The sequence below is a fragment of the Lepidothrix coronata genome, unplaced genomic scaffold (genome assembly GCF_001604755.1).
Source record: "Lepidothrix coronata isolate B3197 unplaced genomic scaffold, Lepidothrix_coronata-1.0 Scaffold23, whole genome shotgun sequence".
NCBI classification, from domain to species: Eukaryota; Metazoa; Chordata; class Aves; order Passeriformes; family Pipridae; genus Lepidothrix; species Lepidothrix coronata.
This window is the reverse complement of record NW_016690203.1, coordinates 7,486,143-7,504,078: the sequence shown is the minus strand read 5'-3', so window position 1 is coordinate 7,504,078 and position 17,936 is coordinate 7,486,143. Positions and strand designations below refer to the sequence as shown.

At 67.8% G+C, this 17,936-nt stretch overlaps 1 protein-coding gene across 1 annotated transcript; it reads right to left on the bottom strand.

Annotated features, from left to right (window-relative positions):
- LOC108494191 (ephrin-A3-like) lies at nucleotides 1–8,743 on the bottom strand. The gene is made up of 5 exons (XM_017808428.1): nucleotides 8,631–8,743; nucleotides 1,145–1,434; nucleotides 508–573; nucleotides 286–363; nucleotides 1–150 (listed from the first exon to the last, which is right to left on the bottom strand). Exons 1-5 carry the CDS (start codon nucleotides 8,741–8,743, stop codon nucleotides 29–31), a joined length of 669 nt encoding a protein of 222 aa, XP_017663917.1. The 3' UTR covers nucleotides 1–28.
- Nucleotides 8,744–17,936: the final 9,193 nt, after the last annotated feature.

Sequence of the window (17,936 nt, the reverse complement as noted above, 5' to 3'; positions counted from 1 at the left end):
CTGGCCGGGCCCCCACGGGCGCCGGGAGCTACGAGGCCAACAGGGTCATGAGGAAGAGCGCGGCGGCCACGGCCAGGGGCAAGTGTTCCCGCTTGGGGCTGGTGCCGCTGATGCTCTTCTCCAGCTTCGGCATCTCCGGGTTGAAGTTTTCTGCGGGGAACAGCGAGAGGGTGAGGGGGGCAGTGGGGCAGCCCCAAAACCCCACCCCCAGTTGGCTGGGGCTGCCCCAAAGGCGGCGGCAGGGGGGACGTGGCGCGGCGGGGCCGGGGGCTCTGCCTGACTCACCCAGGTCCTCGATCTTCACCTCGGGCCGCAGGGTGAACTGGGGCAGGGTGGGCACCAGCTTCTCCCCGGAGTGTGACGCTGTAGAGGGAGAGAGGGAATGGGGGTCACACTCCCTGGACGCCCTGTGCTGCAGCCCCCCCAGGGAGGGAGAGGGGACCTGCCGGCCGGCCACGCCGCCCCCCGCTCGCCCACAGCCCCCAGGGTGGGCACAGAGGTACTTACTGGAGGCGCAGCAGACAAACACCTTCATCTTCAGGCAGGCCCGGCGGTGGTTGTGTGTTGGTGTGGCTGCAAGGCAAGAGAGGGCTGGGGGCAGCTCCGTGGCAGTGACCCCATCCCCGGGCACCCCGAGGTGCAGTGGGTCTGGGCATGGGGGTGTCTGGTCCTGCCCAGGGGTGTGCTTTGGGCTGGGGTAATGCAGCAGCACCCCAAATCCCATGCCTGCACCAGCACCCGAATCCTGTGCCAACAGCCTGTACCAGCACCCCAGTCTGGCACTATTACCCCAATCCTGCATCCTCCATCCAGCACCCCCATCCTGCACCAGCACCTTCACCCACACACCCGTGCTGTCCCCCATCTTTCCCTGTGCTCCCATCTCTCCCACACATCATGCACCCCCCCCGCACCATCAACCCCTCCCAGACCCCCATCCCAAAGCTCCGGGTGCCCACTCTTGTGGAGGGGGGAACAGCTGCCCAGCTGTGGGAGGTGCAGGGGGACCCCAGCTGTGGGGGGTGGTCCTTGTTGGGGGTGCAGAGGGGCCCAACAGGGTGGGGGGACAACCCAGGGAGGGACATGGGGTGACCGGCCTGGCCTGGGGGGGCTGTGGGGGTCCCGCCCCGGCGCCCCCACGTACAGATGTAGTAGTACTCCTGCCCCGCGCGGAACTCGTAGCCCAGTGAGAAGGCGCTGTAGCGCTGGAACTTCTCCGAGAACTTGATGGGGCTGTGGGGCGCGTGGGGCCGGTTGCACTCCCAGCGCTTGAAGCCCTGGCTGGTGTTGCAGGTGCGATACCCCTCCGCGTTCACCATGTACAGCACGTACTGCTCCAGCCGGTGCTCGGGCACCGAAGCGTTGTAGTGCGGGCAGTAGATGTCCAGGTAGTCGTTGACGTTCACCTGCACTGTGTAGCCCTCCCGCCGCAGGCTGCAAGGGAAGGAGGGGATGGGGGGGTCAGAGACACGCCCTGCACCTCCCCAGACACCATCCCCCTCCTCCACGGGGACCCGGAGGCTGGACAAGGAGCGAGTTGCAGAGTGGGGATTCCAGGAGCAGCGGCACCCCCTGCTCAGCCTCTGTGTGGAGCTCCCGATGCAGCGGGGCTGTGCAGCCTCACGGACCTGTGGAGCAGAATCGACATCCCCGGGGGCACGAGTGGACCGGGGTGGGAGAAGATCTGTTGTCAAGCCACATGCACGGGTGGGCTGGGCAAGAGCACAGGCACACGTGACGGCACTGCCAGGTCCTGGTGAGAGTGTGCCAGCAGCCTCAAGAAGGAGACAGACACAGCACGATGGACAGACAGACCCAGAAGGGCATCGGGGTCTGTGCTGCAGGCAGCACGGTCCCCGCGGCATGCAGCCGCTGGGTATGCATGGAACCCCGGCATTCCCTGGCATTCCCTGCCTCCAGCAGCCCAGAGCCGACCCACCGCAGCCGCCCACCACGGCCCTGGCACGCGCGGCAGCTCGGAGCCAGGATTTCTCACCCTGCTCTGGCTAATCCCGTTAGTTCGTTAATGCCGTAAAGGGTGGCCCTGGGGGAGCCTCATTTACATTGATTAGGAGCAGCAATCCCCTCAGATCCACTCAGGAGAGGCTCCGCTGGCTCCTAATCCGCGCCCGACGGAAATCCCGGCCTCGGTAATCCTCGCCGCCGCGCTGACCCGCTGCTCCTGCCAATTAATTACCACCCGGCGCTGGCTCGGCACCGAGCCCGCCGCGACAGCACCCGACCCTGACCGGAACGCGCTTGCCGCTGCCTCAGCGCTGCCTCGGGGGGTCCCGAGCCCGGATCCCGCGGGACATGGACCGCGGCATCCCGGCACACGCGGCCGAGCTGCCCCGCGCAGCTCCGGCTTGCGGCGCGTCGCTCCGGACCGCGGCCCTTTCCCCGCCTCTCACGGCAAACCCCAGGCTGCGAGCCCCCACCGCTCGGGCTCCCCTTGGCCCACGGAAGGTCCCACCACCCCTCCCTTGCAGCCGAGCGTTGGCCGGGTCCCCCCGGCAGGGCCGGGCAGACAGCGGGCAGGGCTGCACGTGCAGACGCCCCACCCTGTACCATCGCCCCCGGCGCTGTTTGGGGAGCCCCGGCACCGCCGGCGCCCGCGGCACCCCGGGAGCCGAGCGCCGGAGACAGAACCAAACGGGGGGACCTGGTGTCGGGCAGCGAAAGAGGTGGGGGGGTGGGCCAAGAAGCGCCGCCTCCGGCACCGGGGGGCAACGGTGGGGGTCTGATGGTGGAGCTCGCCGGCCGTGGGACAGGGAGCGCAGCTCCACGCGGCCCCTCCCTCGCTGCGCAGCCGCTATTCCGCAGCCCAGCCCGGCACCCGCCGGCAACTGCTCCGCCGGGAAGGTGCTGAGGCAGCCACCCTTGCTCAGCGGGCGCCGGGACCTTTCATCTTCCCCCTTTGATGTGGTGGGAAGGGGGGGGGGGGGGGGGGGGGGGGGGGAGAAAAAGGCTTGTTATTAAAGAAATGGCCCCAAGGAGAAAATCGCAATTAACTCCGCGCGGGACGCGGGGCTGGGACGCCGGCGTACCCCAATACCTGCTCCCCACACCGGGGCGGGCACCGGCAGCCGGGGCTCACCGCGGCCGGGCTGTGGCTGTGCCAGGGGATCGAGGGACCGACCGGAGGAACCGTCACACACGGCTCCATGTCCCACCGTGCTAGGGGAAACCCGGTGCTGGGGAGCTGTAACACCCCCCACCCTACTCCCCTGCGGCACCCAGCGCTGAGGCACAGCCCCCGTGGGACCCTGCGCTGGGGCTCATTAAGCAGCGGCTCATTAAGAAGAGTGGCTCCTGATAAACAGCTTCGCTAACGAGGCACCAACGTCTCCCCCTGGGGCTGGGACACACCAGCACCCATGGTGGGGTACAGGGGCCCCAGGTGGTGTGGTGAGGGCCCCGTGGTAGTCATTGCCAGCTGCCATGGCATGCCGGGAGCTCCAGGGCATCAGAGCATCATCAAGTGCTGGGAGGGCTGGGGAATGGCCCCACAAGGAGACAGCCACAGGGCCACCACAGCCTGAAGCACAGCCAGGGGACCCTGGCAGCAGCTTCAGTCACAACACTGTGTCCCTGCCGTGCTTGGCTCCTGCACAGTCACTGTAGAGCAGCAGCTCATGCAGCTGGATACCCCTAAACTCAGCAGCTTCCCCAGTGCCATGGCTAAAGCACCCCGAGACCTGTTTGAAGCGCTGTGGGCCCTGGTTTGGGGTAGAAGGGCAAGAATAGACACCCTGAGAGAGGGACTCAGCCTCTTTCCTCACCGGCACCCACCCCAGAGCAGGCACAGGCTGCCCCGTCCCGGGGTCAGGATGGACCCTCGATCTCCCAGGCTCTGGCAGCCATGGCATGGCCAGCGGGGCACAGTGGGCTCCAGCAGTGCCCGAAGGGTTAAGTGCAGGAGGATAACGGGCAGCATCACTTCTGCACGACTGCGTTTGTAGAGCAGGGCTCCTCGAGGCGGTGGTACCTTCCAGCAGCCTGTCACGCTGGGCAGATGGATGTCCCCTGGCATCACCGGCCCTGGGCTCAGCGCCCACCGGCCCTGCACCGGAGGGACCCTGGTGGGCCCCTGGTACCTGGCACGCCGCAGCCACCGGTGAGCTGGGCGGCCGCTCCGCTCCCATCTGCTGCCATAAATCCGGGCTGTGTGCCGCGCGCTGGCTCCCGCACTGCTGGGGAGCGCCTGGTGCACTGCAGCACGCCCCGGCAGCGGTGCCACGGCACGGACTGGACCCCCATCTGGACCCCCACACTGCAGACTCATCCCCACGGGTGTGGGAGAAGCCTGGAGGGCGGTGGGGCCAGAGCGGGGCTCAGCACCCCATGCTGGCGGTGCCAGTGGGGATGAGCGGGGCGACGCGGGGCATCCCCCATGTGGGGACTGCACGGTGCCCCCCGGCACCGGACACCCCCCCAGCACAGCCAGGCCCTTTGTTCGGCTCCAGCAGCTTCGTCCTTTTGGCGCATCCGGGGCCCATCGATCACCAGGGGAACAAAAAAGTGCCATTGATTTACGAGTCCCCTTCCTGTCACCCCGCGCCACAGCGAGAGGCAAAGGCGCACCGACCGCCCTGGCCGGTCCACCACGATGGACAGAGGGACAGACAGACAGACCAACCGTCCGCCTGCACCCACCGCTCAGCCACCCGGGGAGACGGGGGGGCTCAGCGCAGCCCCCACCCCGTGCCAGCCCTCCCCACGCAGCCAGCGCTGCACAGTCACGGCGCCCAGACGGCCACGCACACGCGCGCTGGCTCGGCAGACAGCGCCTGCGACGCAGCCCACGCACGCGGGTGGCACCGAGCCACGGCACAGCCCCCCCGGCCTCGCCTGGCGCAGCCGCAAGGCGCGGGCGCTCACGGCACCGCCGGCACACGGTGTCCCCGGGGCCACCTCCCCGCGTGGGGAATTGGGGCTACGGGGGGCGGGGGGACAGGGGGCTGCTCCCCAGGCAGAGGGGCTGGGGTGCCAGCAGGCATCTGAGGTGATGGGCACAGCCCTCCACGAGCACCCCGGGACTCCAGCACCACCCTACAGGTGCCCCCGCTCCCCCCCATCACTATTGACGGCCACGCGATCCCTGTAATCCCGGCTAAAGCCGGCACCTTCCCATGTTGCTAACAAGATCAATGAGGTTTCTAATTGGGTTTTAATTAAACCATCAATCTGCAACCGGTGACTCAATTACCGGCCCGGGCAGGAGCAGGTGGCCCCGGCCCTGTTGCACCCCAACACCGCGGCCGCTTCTCCCATGGGAACCCCAGCCGCGCTGCCGGGGCTCGGTGCCGCCCAGCGCCGTGACTCACGGGGCACGGCACCCTCTGCCCCCGGGCACCCACTCCTGCCAGCACCACGCCGGGCACCCGTGGGCGGGTGGTGGGGGGCTCTGGGTGCATCGGGGACCAGCCTGGAGGGCACGGCCATGGGGTGGGGGGTGGCCGAGCACCCCTCAGCTGACCTGGGGACACGGCAGCCGGTGTCATCACCACAGTCCCCTCCTCCGGCCCTGCAGCCAAGCAGGGAACTGCCCCTGCTCGAGCACAACTGCCCCGCGCCCCACAGCACCTTCTGCTAGATGCCCCCAGACCCACTGGGGAGGGGGGTCCCTCCTGCTGCAGGTGACCCCGTCCCCAGCCCTGTGGGTGCCAGCGGATCTGATGGGGGGATCCATCCATGCACAGCCCCGGTGTTGGGGTCTGGCTGCTGCAGGGGAGCCTGGGCCCCCTCCAGACCCCTTCTGTAGGGATGTGGTTCCTCTCCTGCATGATATACTCCCCAGCGAGACTGCTCTGTGCTGGGGCTCTCCAGAACCCACTCCAGCCCTCTCCAGATGCCGCTCTAGCCCTCTCCAGAGCCCACTCCAGCCCTCACTGCCTGCGACACAACCTCAGCCAGATAAAAGCCACCTTGAAGAGGTGAGCGTGGCGGCAGCGACGGCGCTGGGGGGGCTGCAAGAGCTGGGGGTAGCACACAGTTCTGGGCCCTCCCTGCACACAGGTGGGCTCTGACCCCCCCACCTCAGCCAGGCATCAGCACCCCGTGTACTCCCTGTCTCGCAGTATCCCCCCACTCTGTTCCCTCCACAGCACCCAGTGCCCTCAGTACCATCACCCTCAGCCCCCACACCGGAGTCAGTGGCAGAGCATGGCACACGCCAACCTGCTCTGGGGGACTCCTGGGGGCTGCAGCAGTGGCAGGGGGTGCTGGTCATGCCTGTGCCTGTGCACAGAGGGACAGATCACTGTCCCCATCTCAGCATCTGGGACAGCCAGCAGAGAGGTGGCATCCACCAGCACCAGCATGCCAGGGCCCAGTTCGGCTGGGGATACCCCAGGAGCCCCTGGCCCTGCTCTGTGGGGCACTCCAGGGTCACAGCCCCCCCAAAAGCCAGTGCTGAGTGGGATACAACTGCCCTGCAGCTTTGCAGCTTTGCCTCATGCCATCGGGCCTGTTCCTGGCAGGACTCGGGATTGGAGGGCAGTGAACAGCCCGGGGGCTCACTGGCTGCCACCAGAGGAGGTGATGGGACAGACAGATGGAATGTGCAGCTGGACCAACAACTGGTTCCACCTTCACACCTCCCCAGGGCTTTGCAGACACACCCCAAACCCACAGCACGAGGGGTGCCCTGGCCTGCTCGGTGACCCTCCCTGGCACCCCCAGCCATCCCTCACGTGGCTGAGCTGCCACCAACTACCTGAGGCACTGTTGGGACCACGATGGGCTCCATGGGTTGCTCCTCACCCCGTCTTCCCGCCGAGGGCGGCCACAGGGCCACCTGTGGGGGCATGGTGGGAGATGTAATAGATTTGTGGGGTGCCTGGCACAGCCCCCAAGGAGCGGCTGCAGCCGGCACCCCCCTTCTCCCTGGAGAGCCCTACAGGGCCGTGCTGGGCTTGTTTATGGCTCCGCTTGCAGCGGGGTTGCTGGGATTTGCAGGCTGCGGCCCAGGGAGCCTAATTCCCCCCATAATTTATCTAATCCAGACACTTTGCCGTGCGGCTGTAATTGCGTCCGAGCTGCCGCACTGCCTAACAATAAATATCAGCTCCGGAGTCCCTGGGACACGGCTCTGCCGCAGCCGCCCCCACCGCGCCGCCCGTGCCCTGAGCTGGACGCTCGCGGCCGCGCCAGACACGCGTGCGCGATGGGTGCGGGTGTCTGGCTGCAACACCCCCGGCGTGGCACGGCAGGGGCACCGACGGCACCCCCTCCATCCCGTCCCTTGAGAGGTGCCGGGGCACCGTCGGGTCACGGTGGTGCCGGGGTGGGGACGCTGGGTTGTGGCAGGACAAGGGTGGGGGCGTGGGTGGGTCCCACCCGACAATGTCGCGGCAGTGTCGCGGTGTGGGGACAGCGCTGGGGGTGCCGGGGGTCTGGCCAGAGCAGAGGGGCTGGGGGGATGCCGAGCGCAACGGGGCGAGCCCGACACCTCGCCATTGTGCTGCGCCTCGGCACGTCGCACACACGCACGATTTATGGGGCCCGAGCTTCCGCCTGGCGACACAATCTCAAAGGCAGGGGAGGGGGCTGTCGGGGCTGCTCCCGCCCCGCACAAAGGGGTGCAGGGCGGGGGGAGACCTGGGGAGCCCCCGCACCAGCGGGCACCAAGGGGATGCTCTGGCTGGACGCATGTCCCTGCCACACCCCTGGGCGCTCGCACTGGTGAGGGATGGGGAGGTGGGTGATGGCAGCGGGCACAGACCCCCCTGGAGGGGTTTGCGGACACACCACGGGCACGCAGCCCCCCCTCCTCGGGGGGGCCCAGCCCAGATCGTCCCCATCGCACACCCGCTCTCAGGTGTGGGTGCCACGCAGCCCCCGGCGCGGGCGAGGGCAGGGGCAGCCCCGGTGCAGGGTGTGAGGGAGGGGCTGCGTGTCCACGCCACCGAGCCCTGGTCGCTCCACTCCCGGTAGCCGTTCCCACCCTCCGCTCGCACCCCCACCGCCCCCGCAGCCCCGGGAGCCACTGCCGCTGGCCCGAGGATGCCAATGCAGCCGGTCCGAGGTGGTGGGGGTCGGCGGGCACCTGTCGGGCCCCCCCGCCTTCACCGCGCCGCCGGTGCCGCTCCCGCACCCAGACAGGCGGGGGGCGCGTCTGGAGGTGGGAGCGAGACCCCTGCCCGCCCCGGCGCATCGAGAGATTGATACATGGGAGCGGCTGGACGCTTCCCGATGCCCTCCGTGGGTCAGCGCTGTCGGGGGGCGCCGGGGGGCTCTGCCCCCAGTGCCCAGGACCCACCCGCGCCCGCACCGGGAGCCGCCGAGCCCCGCCCGGCAGCGCGGCCACGGGGACACGAACCGGCCGGGCGGCTGCCGCCCTCCCCTCGGAGCGACCCCCGCCCCCGCGGGCAGGACGAGGGGCACCGGGGGCACCGGCACCGGGGGTCCGGCGGCCCCGCCCGCACGAGGGCGCCGCGCGGAGACCGGCACCGGGGGGGGGTGTCCCTCATTCCCGGTGGCGCCCGCCGCCCCCCGCGCATCCTTCAGCGCGATCCCCGCCGCGTCCCCGCCGCGTCCTTCCCGGTGGTGCCCCCCGCCCCGCGCCGCCTCGGGGACCCCCCCCCTCGCCTCCCGGTGCGGGTCCCGGCGCCCCCGCCCGCACTCACTGCGGGTTGGAGCTGTTCCAGTGCACGGCGTGCCGGTTGCCCAGGGCCCCCGGCGGCCCCCGGCCCGGCAGCAGCAGCAGCAGCGGGAGCAGGGGCAGGAGCCCAGCCGCCATCCTGCCGCCGCCCGAGCCCGCCGCGATCCGGGGGAATGGAGGGAGAACCGAGCCCGAGCCGCCCGCGCCCCGCGGCCCCGGCGCCCAGCTCCGCCCCGCGCGCGCCCGCCGCCGCCGCGCCCCCGCGCGCGCTCCCGCCGCCGCCCCGGGCCCGCCCGCCCCGGCATCGACACCGGCACCAGCACCGGGCTCGGGCTGCGGGTTCCCGCGGGTGGAGACACCCGGGTGGATCCCACGGGGATCAGGTGCTACCGGAATCTCACCGGGACCCCCAGGGTGGGGGCGCCCGTGCCAGGTCCTGCTGATATTGGGGGTCTCACTGGGAGCCCCGTGGGTGGGGGCACCTGTGCCAGGTCCCACTGGGATCAGATGCCACTGATGTTGGGGTCTCACTGGGATGCCCCTACATGGGGGGACTGGGTCTGGGTCTCACCAGGACCCGCACAGGTGGTGTCACAAGGGCCAGATCCTGCTGACATTGGGGTCTCACCAGGACCCCCATGTGGGGGAGCAACCGTGCCAGGTCCCACTGGGGTCAGGTACCACCAATGTGGGGGTATCGCTAGGACCCCTGTGGGTGGGGGCACCAATGCCTGTCCCATCTGGGTCGGGTGGCACTGGGGTCTGACTGGGACACTCAGAGGTGGGGGGGCACCAGAGTCAGGTCCCACACTGGGGTCTTCCTGGGTGGCAGCGCTGGGCCTCGGGTCACTGGCCCCTGTGAGTCTGTGTGGCTGAGGGAGCTGTGGGTGGGGGCTCAGGACCCCAGAAGGTCCTCACGCTGCTGCTCTCAGTGCCATGGGGGTCACACGTGTTCGCAGAGGGGTTTGGCCACCCTGGGGACATAAGAGGGGGTAGGAGGGTGGGCACCCAGTCCCCATGGGCAGCCTGGGTGCCGAGACACACAGACACAGTGCCGGGCTCTGCCTCCTGCCCTGTCCTCCCTCAGCAGCCAGCATATGGCCGAGTGCCCACCCACAGGGCCAGGCCCTCGCTCTCCCCACACCCCAAGGGTCCATGGGGTGGGCATCCCCGGGGGGAGTCACGGGCGCTCCCTGGGCACCTTCTGACCATGTGTAAAGCAGAGACTGAGCTGAACACCAGCTCCCGCTGCCCGTCCTCGTGGAGATCCCTTAGCAACTGCCGTGCGGCACCGCCCGGCAGAGCCGTGTGCCAGGTGATCCGCGCCTTGGCACACGTGTGCACACACGGGAGCGCTCACACGGGCGCGGGCACACGCAGCTCACCGCCGGCTCCCACGCGGGGCCGCGCCGGGCGCGCGCACGTCGCCGGCACCGACCCGGCAGCCTCTGCCCCAGCGGTGCCAGCGCCGCGCATCACCTGGAGCTTTGGCAGCCTGAGGAGCTTGTGAATGAAACCAGGAGGCTCCCGAAACCGCGGCTGGGCTTGCTGAGCCTGCCCGGGCTGCTCCTGCCAGGAGCCACCTCGCTGGCGTGGGGAGCGTGGCCAGGGCGGTGCGGTGCCGAACAGCCGTGTCCCCACCAGGCAGGGCAGCTCCCAGGCCTGGGCAGGTGACACCGTGTGCCGAGTTTTGGGGGATCTCCTGGCTCCCCACAGCTGTGGGGGGAGCTCAGTGTGGAAGCAGAGCCACACCCCTCCTTTCAGGCTCCCCAAAAATCCTTTGGCCATGTGGATGCTGTCTCAGCCCATGGAGGGAAATGAGGTTGATGATGGCTGGGGCTCTCGGTCCCACTTGGCACTGTGGGGGACCCAGTGCTGTGATGCCCCAGCCCCCAGTCCCCATCCCACGGCCCAAGGCCCTGCCGGAGCCCTGCCGGGAAGGGGGAGGGGGCCAGCAGAAGGGCCCGGAGGACCAAAAAAGCCTCTTTAATTATTCATCTGGAGAAGTGAAGTGAAGAAAACACAACACGTGGAAAAGGGCTCTGCCTGCCCGGGGGTGAGAAGCGGAGGGGGGGCACTGGGGGGGTTGCAGGGGCTGGGGCATCCAGGTACGAGGGTGCCGTGGCAGCAGCAGCAGCGGTGGCATCCCGGGGTGCCGCGCACCTCTGGGAGGACCTGCAGCACTGCTCTGCCACCATGGAAACGCCTCGGCTCGGCAAACCCATGGCAACACCCACCTCCACATGGAAACCCCCCGTTCCTGGCAACGCGCACACCGCCGCCAGTACCCGCACGCCGCCGTGCTCACCACGGGGGTCCCCCCGCCACACACGGACCCTGATTTGGGGGGCCACAGCAGATGCACTGAGTGCTCTGGCAGGGATGGAGGGACTCGGGGTGGCAGATCACAGCCCTGGTGCATCACAGTGTGTGACCACTTGCCAGCACCCACCAGGCGTCACCGTCAGGGTGTGGGGACAGAGCCCAGCACACGGAGGGGGTTTTGCCACAGCGGGATATGGTGTTTGTGGTGGGATGGCTGGGGGACACAGTCAGGTGGCTTCGCTCTCCAGAGGACACAAAAGGCCTCAAGCTCTCCAGGAGCAGCCCTGGTTCTCCCCCATTCCCATGCCCCTCTGTCTGCTCCACCCTGTGCCCATCACGCTGAGGACCAGCAGCTTTTTTGTCCTCAAAGCGGTGAGGACTGGAACAAAGCCTCCCACCCTCCATCCGTGGGCATCAGGGGGTTGCCGTGCCTGGAGCAGGGTGGGCACAGGGGTCCTGCTGCTGCGCGTGCCCGGCAGGGCAGGGGACCCGCTTTGCCCGCCTTGGTTAATATTTAACCGCGGCTTCCTGTGACAGCACGTCGCAACCGCAGAGCAGAGCCGGCATTCAATAAATCATCGTGCCGGGCTGGGAGCTGGGCTGGGGGAGCGGGGGGGGCAGCGCCCAGCCGAGCGAGAGGGGGAGCCGATAAATAATTCATTAAATAAATAAACATGGCGAGAGTGCGGGGAGGAGGCAGGAGTGTAACCAAGAAAGGGCTCGGTGAACGCGGGCATGAAATATTCACCAGCCACACCTACCAGGCCCCAACGCGCTGAGCTCAGGGCTCCCGACCCGCCCGCGGGAGCCAGGTGCCGGCACGTGTCCAGCCAGACACGGCAAGAACATGCCAGTGGTAGGCAGGGCGGATGGCCTGGGTTGGGGAGCAGGCAGTGCTGGCACGTCCATGTGGCGATGAGCTGTCCTGGCTCCTGCCAGCTCCTCCTGGCAGCACTTAGGGCAGCCCCTCACAACCCCACGCTGGTGTTTGGGCACGGGGCCGTCCTGCCAGGCTGGGATGCCTGGGGAATGCTCAGCTCACTCCGTGTGCCCACTGGCTCCCAGACCCGCTCCTCGTTGCCCCTTCCCTTTTATATCCCGTGTTGGTCGTTAAATTTGAATGAAGCCTCACGGATGGTTGCGCTGCCTCAGTGCCTTGATGAGCACTGGGTAAGTGTCTGAGCCCTCCCATTTCCCAGGGAGAGGAGGGACTCCCAGCCCTGGAGGTATCCTGTGGGACATCCTGGGTCTGGGCTCAGAGTGCTGGCAGCGTGGGCACAGGGATAGTGAAGATGGGTGGCAGTGCCACGGGCCACCAGGCCACCTCCCTGGTGAGCCAGAGGTCCAGGCAGAGCGGCCTCATGCCAGGGTGAGTCGGAGGTGAGCCCCACGGACATGGGAGCAATTCGTTAATTAACATCTCAGTGGCCTGAGCTAATTGCTGTGGAGCTGGACAGCGCAGGATTGGAGTGGATGGTGCTGAGCTCTGGCCACCCCGAGTGGGCAGAGGTGCTGGGGCTGCCGGAGGAAATCAGCTTCCTCGTGGAGCCGCTGGATGAGGCTGCTCGTGGTTCCCAGCCCTGGCGCTGGGGCTGCTCCCGCTGCCCGGCGGGAGGAAGCTGCAGGGTTCCTGCCCTGGGCGCCGGGCGCCTGCTTGTCGGAACCCTGGCTCCGGCAGGCCCTGCCGTGCCAAATCTCACCCGCCCTGGGTGTGTGGCACCCAGAGGTGCTGGGTGGGAGGTGCCAGTGACCAGTTTCTCACGGTTCCCAGGGCCGGCAGCCGCGGTCCCGACGCTGCTCCGGCACGCGGGTGGTCCCAGGTAGGAACAGGTCACCACGCTCTCAGTTCAGCCCACCCTGCAGCACGGTGGGTGCTGGGCTGGAGTGCCGGGTAGTGCCCGGCTGTCCCCTGTGCCACATCCCATGTCCCAGCAGCCCACACGCCAGCAGCCGGGACTACCTGGCAGGAAGCGCCTGAGTCAGCAGCCGGCAGTGGGTGACTCAGCCGGCTCCTTTCCTCGCTTCCCGCATGGCAAACCTCCCTCCCGGCCTCAAGATCACTCCAATATCACCGCTGGTGGCAGCCCCACCTCACTCCCAGCCCCTCCTGCTCCGACATGGCCACGGCAGGGATGTGCCAGAGGGCGTGAGGGCCGTGCCGGGTGGGAGCCATGTGGCGTGGGCAGGGTGAGCACGGCGGGGGCCTGGCACGTGGCCCCGCTGCAGCACGGCAGTTACAGCTCCCTGGGGAGGGGACAAGGACACTGAGATGGGTCTGTGGTTGCCAGTCCCAGCACTTGGCTCCCCACTGGCCCTGGAGCACGATGCTTTGCTCTTCCCGGCTGTGACACCTCAGCGTCCCCTGCGAGGTGTCTGGGGGTGCCTAAGTGACATTATTGCAATGAAGGGGTGACAGACAGCCTTGATATCCTGCTCCCACCGTACACAGATCGCGGCACAATCGGCATCTGGAAGCACTGGCAGAGGTGGGAGTGAACCAGGGGGTGCCAGGCTGGGGGTGATGGGGACAGGTCCACGCCGTGCTCTGCCCCAGGTTCTCCCCACGCTCCTGCCCTGACCCGTCAGGCAATGGTGCCAGGGGAACTGCAGCCCCTCAGGGTAAAAAGAGGGATGGGGATGGACACGGGAGTCCCAGGGAACACAGGAGCCATCCTAGGAACCCACAGCTTGGCGGTGTGGGGATAGTCCAGCTCTGCACCAGCAATGGGCCACCAGCCCCAGGATCACCCACCTGCCCCTCGGGGACAGCCCCTCCCCATCCCATCCCGGTCAGGAGCCGTGGAGGTGGGTGACATTCCCCCCAGGGAGAGGGGCCAGGCGACACAGTGCCCCCGCCACGCTGTGCCCTTGGTGCCAGGCAGAAGAGCAGAGAATCAAATGAGCTAATAAATTGAGGGGGGCAGCGGGGGGCCGGGGCTAAGCGTGCAGGCGCAGGAGATTCAGGGCCTGAAATATTCATCAGGTCTGATGCAGCGCCTGCCGTCACGGCGGCCGTGAGCGACGGCACGGGGGGGCTTCAATAACGCATCGCTCGGAAAAGGCTCGGGAGAGGGGCCAGGGGTGCAGGGACCACCCTGAGAACGGGGGGTCCCTCCACCAGCTGCGGCTGCCCCAGCCCTGTGCTGCCGGCCGGGTGATGCTGCCCTGCTGGGAGCAGGGTACTGGGCAGGGGAGAATGAAGGTGGCACTGGTGGCACCATCAGGGGCAACTGGGAGAGCACCAGGAGTTGCTGGGGGGAGTGAGGTGCCCCGTGCCACTGGCACCCACCACCCAAGGGGGTGGCAGAGGAACCTGGGGGGTGCAGCATTGCTGCAGCCTGGCAGTGGGTGCCCAGTAGCTCCATCTGGGCTGGGTGGGGGTCCCATGCCCCGGTGTGAGCGCAGCCCCCGTGCCCCCCACATGGGGTGTTGCTGTTGCAGCCACGTTGTGCTCCTTTGCTCAATAATTCAGTGCATTGATCTGCCTGTGCTGTGTTTGCCTCTGGCCATGGGCCGGCCACACCATCCTCCTGCCAGCTGCTGGGACCTGCCCCTGTGCCTGGGCTGGGACCGCAGGGATCCAGAGGGCTGCCCGTGGTAGAGCAGGGCATGCCAGGCCTGTGCCTGGCAGAGCCAGACGCTGGCCAGGCAGCACCGGGATCTGGCACAGCTAACGAGGTAACTTTGCCAGGGAAGCTCGTTAGCGGCCTGAGGATCAAAGGAGCGCAGGGCAGATCGATGGACGTGGTGAGCGGGGCCTGAGATGTGCCAGGGCTCCAACCTCTCCATCTCCTCAGCATCCTCCCAGTGGAGATGTGACCAGAGGGGCCGGGTGGCACTGAGGGAGGTGTGAGCCACTCGTGCTGGGTGCCACAGTGACACCCTGGCACCCAGCACCGTGTCTGACCCTGCAGCACCCACTTGGGCACCCTTGGGAGCCCACTCCAGCCCCTGTCCTCACTGTCTGGCTGCCCCGGGGAGGGGGGGGCAGTGCTGGGGTGGTGACACCAGGACACTTGCACCCACCCACTGAGGTCCCAGTCGTCCTCCACGGGGATCCAGAGAGGGTCCCATCACGGGGACCCCACAGGCCCTCAGCATGCAGCAGGTCCAGGCAGTGCTGGCAGCAAGGGCAGCTCCTGCCCATCCATGTTCCAGCACAGCAGGATTATTGTCCATCAGGATTACATTGGGCTGGAGGAGGGGGGCACTCCAGCACGCACAAGGGCATGGGCAGACAGACACAGTCAGGGACAGACAGACAGACACCCCAGCCCAGAATGGTGATGGTGCAGGCAGCGTTGCCCGTGCCCACGTCCCCACGCCCCGGTGACCTTCCCTGCCCCACCAACGCCACCCTGGCCCCCGGAGCGGACACGTCGGTGCCCACTGTTCCCACCCGGCAGCTGGGACTGGCCAGCGGAGCCACGGCCGCTCACCCCATCCCATGGGATGCGGGTGGGATGTGACAACCCCTGCACTGGCACCAGCCCGGTGCCCGTGCCCTCATTGCTATGGCAGGAGCAGGCTCGGTGCGTGCGGCTCCGGTTAATTAGCCGGTGCGGGCCGGCTCCCTCCAAGCCCCCGCTGAGTGTTTTGCTAAATTATAACCTTGACGATGTGCATCATCAGGCGGCTGCTCGGGGGAACAGCCGCCCCTGCCCGCCCGTGCCCTGCGCTCAGCACCGCCGTGGTGGCACGGAGCTGCCCAGCTGGGCTGGCATCACGCTGGGCTGGCATCACATCAGGGTGGCATCACGAAGGGGTGGCATCCCTCTGAGTGCTTGTGACCACTGGGTGATGAGGGAGCTGGCCCGGGGTGGGTGATGGGCTCCGTGGCGTGGCCCCAGGGTCCGGAGGAGCCCGCGGCCAGCGCCTGGCATCCAGTGCATTGTGCCTGATGCCCTGCACACCCCGTGCCCTGCTCCTCGGGGCTCGGCACGCGTGTCCCCTCAGCACACGTGTCCCCTCGGCATGGCGAGCCGGTGGCCCCGTTTCCATGGTGACACGGAGCCATTTCCCATCTCCGGGATGCTCTCGGCAGCTCTTTGGGTGGGCGCTGCAGCCGTTGCCCTTCACCCATGGGGGACAGGCAGGGATGGGCCCCGCTGCCCTGGGGGGCTGTGCTCCTCCCTTCCAGCCCTCTGGGGGGGGACACTATGCCCCGTGTCCCCCCTGTGTGTCCTAGGGCTGCCCCAGGTCGGCTGTTATGCCTGACCTCATCCTCACCCCAGGGTGGTGAGGGGTGTTGGGGGCATGCTGGGGCTCCTGTCCTGGCATGGCTGGCTGGGGGGACTCTGGCAGCGTGGCCAGATAAGGGACCCAGTGCCAGGAGTGGAAGCTGCTGGGAGAGCACCACGGGGCTGGGAGACCGTGCCCAGGCTCTTCCCGGTGCCACGATGCACCCACGGTCCCTGTCCCGCTGGTGAGCCGGGGCATGGGGTGGGTATGGCCGTGTCGTGCCCCCACCTCACCGCCCGCCGTGGCTCCCAGCCTCTGGCACGGCACGGCTCTTTATCCCGCTCTCCATCTCAGCGCTGCCTATTAACATTTCCCATCACTTGCTATTCCAGGCGATAAATTTTTCCTTCCTAATTTCTGAGCGTTTCACTCCCACCCACCTGGGGCTGCCCCACGGGGGCACTCGGCGTCCTCACCCCCCGCTCCTCCCCGTGGCACCCCAGGCTGGCGTGGGTGGCACGGTGTTGGGGGGAGAGGACGGGGGGGGCCCCGAGGCGGGGGGTTGGCGAGACAGAAGGGACGGGCTAATGGAGCCCATTCCTTGAATAGATTCAATTTCTGCCGCGGCGGCTGCGGGGTGCGGAGCCATCAATTGGATTCAGGGGACGGGGAATCTGATTTGGAGCGGCCGCGCCATCAATTAGCCGTTATTGATGGCATTGCTCATTGGAAGTCGATGGGATTTGAAGCCGGCGGTGGCTCCCGCATACCAAACAACGCCGGCTCAAGGACAGGACCCCGCTGAGCCCGGACCCAGCACCCACCCCCGGGGGCGCCAGAGGGACCCCTCGGCCTCGCCTGGGAATACCCGGGGGGCTGGGGAAGGGGCGGCGCAGTGGGCAGCCCCCTCTGGAATACCTGCATGGGAGTCCCACAGGGTATGGCTGTCCCCTGGAACATGGGGTCCTAGAATTGCTGCATGGGGGTCCCACAGGGCACAACCCCCAGATTCGCTGCATGGGGGTCCTGCAGGGCACAGTTGTCCCCTCAGCATCTTTAAATGGGGGTCTTTTGGGAGGATTCCCCCACCCAGCATCCCCCACATGGGGATCCCACAGGGCACAGCCCCCAGGAATCCTTGCATAGGGATCCCACAAGGCATGGTTGACCCCTGGAATCCATGCACGGGGGTCCCACAGGGCACAGCCCCTTAGAATCCCTGCACGGGAGTCCCAAGGGTGGGTCCCTGAGCATCCTGCCTGGGGGTCTCTCGGGTCAGATGCCCCCCAGATGGTTCCACACCCCCCCCCGGGGTGGGATCTCCCAGGACAAGTTCTCCCTGCACTAGGCAGCCTCTGTGTCTCCCATGGGGATGGGGTGCCCCTGTCCTGTGGGGTTGAGGGTGTGGGGTTGGGGTGAAGGATGGGGGATGGGATGGGGTACAGGATGGGTATAGGCTGAGATGGGGCACAGGATGGGTGCAGGCTGGGATGGGGTGAAGCTGGGGTGCAGGATAGGACACAGGATGGGTGCAGGCTGGGATGGGGTGAAGCTGGGGTGCAGGATAGGACACAGGATGGGTGCAGGCTGGGATGGGGTGAAGCTGGGGTGCAGGATAGGACACAGGATGGGTGCAGGCTGGGATGGGGTGAAGCTGGGGTGCAGGATACGACACAGGATGGGTGCAGGTTGGGATGGGGTGGAGGCTGGGATGGGGCACAGGGTGAGGTGCAGGCTGGGACGGGGTACAGGCTGGGGTACAGGATAGGGTGCCAGATGGGGTACAAGGTGGGATGGGGTGCAGGGTGGGGTGCAGGATAGGATG

Coding starts and splice junctions, on each gene's coding strand:
- LOC108494191 (XM_017808428.1), bottom strand. CDS start 8,743: ATGGCGGCTGGGCTCCTGCCCCTGCTCCCGCTGCTGCTGCTGCTGCCG. Junction 574..1,144: donor GCAGGAGTACTACTACATCT/GTACGTGGGGGC, acceptor CTTGCCTTGCAG/CCACACCAACACACAACCAC. Junction 151..285: donor GGTGAAGATCGAGGACCTGG/GTGAGTCAGGCA, acceptor TGTTCCCCGCAG/AAAACTTCAACCCGGAGATG.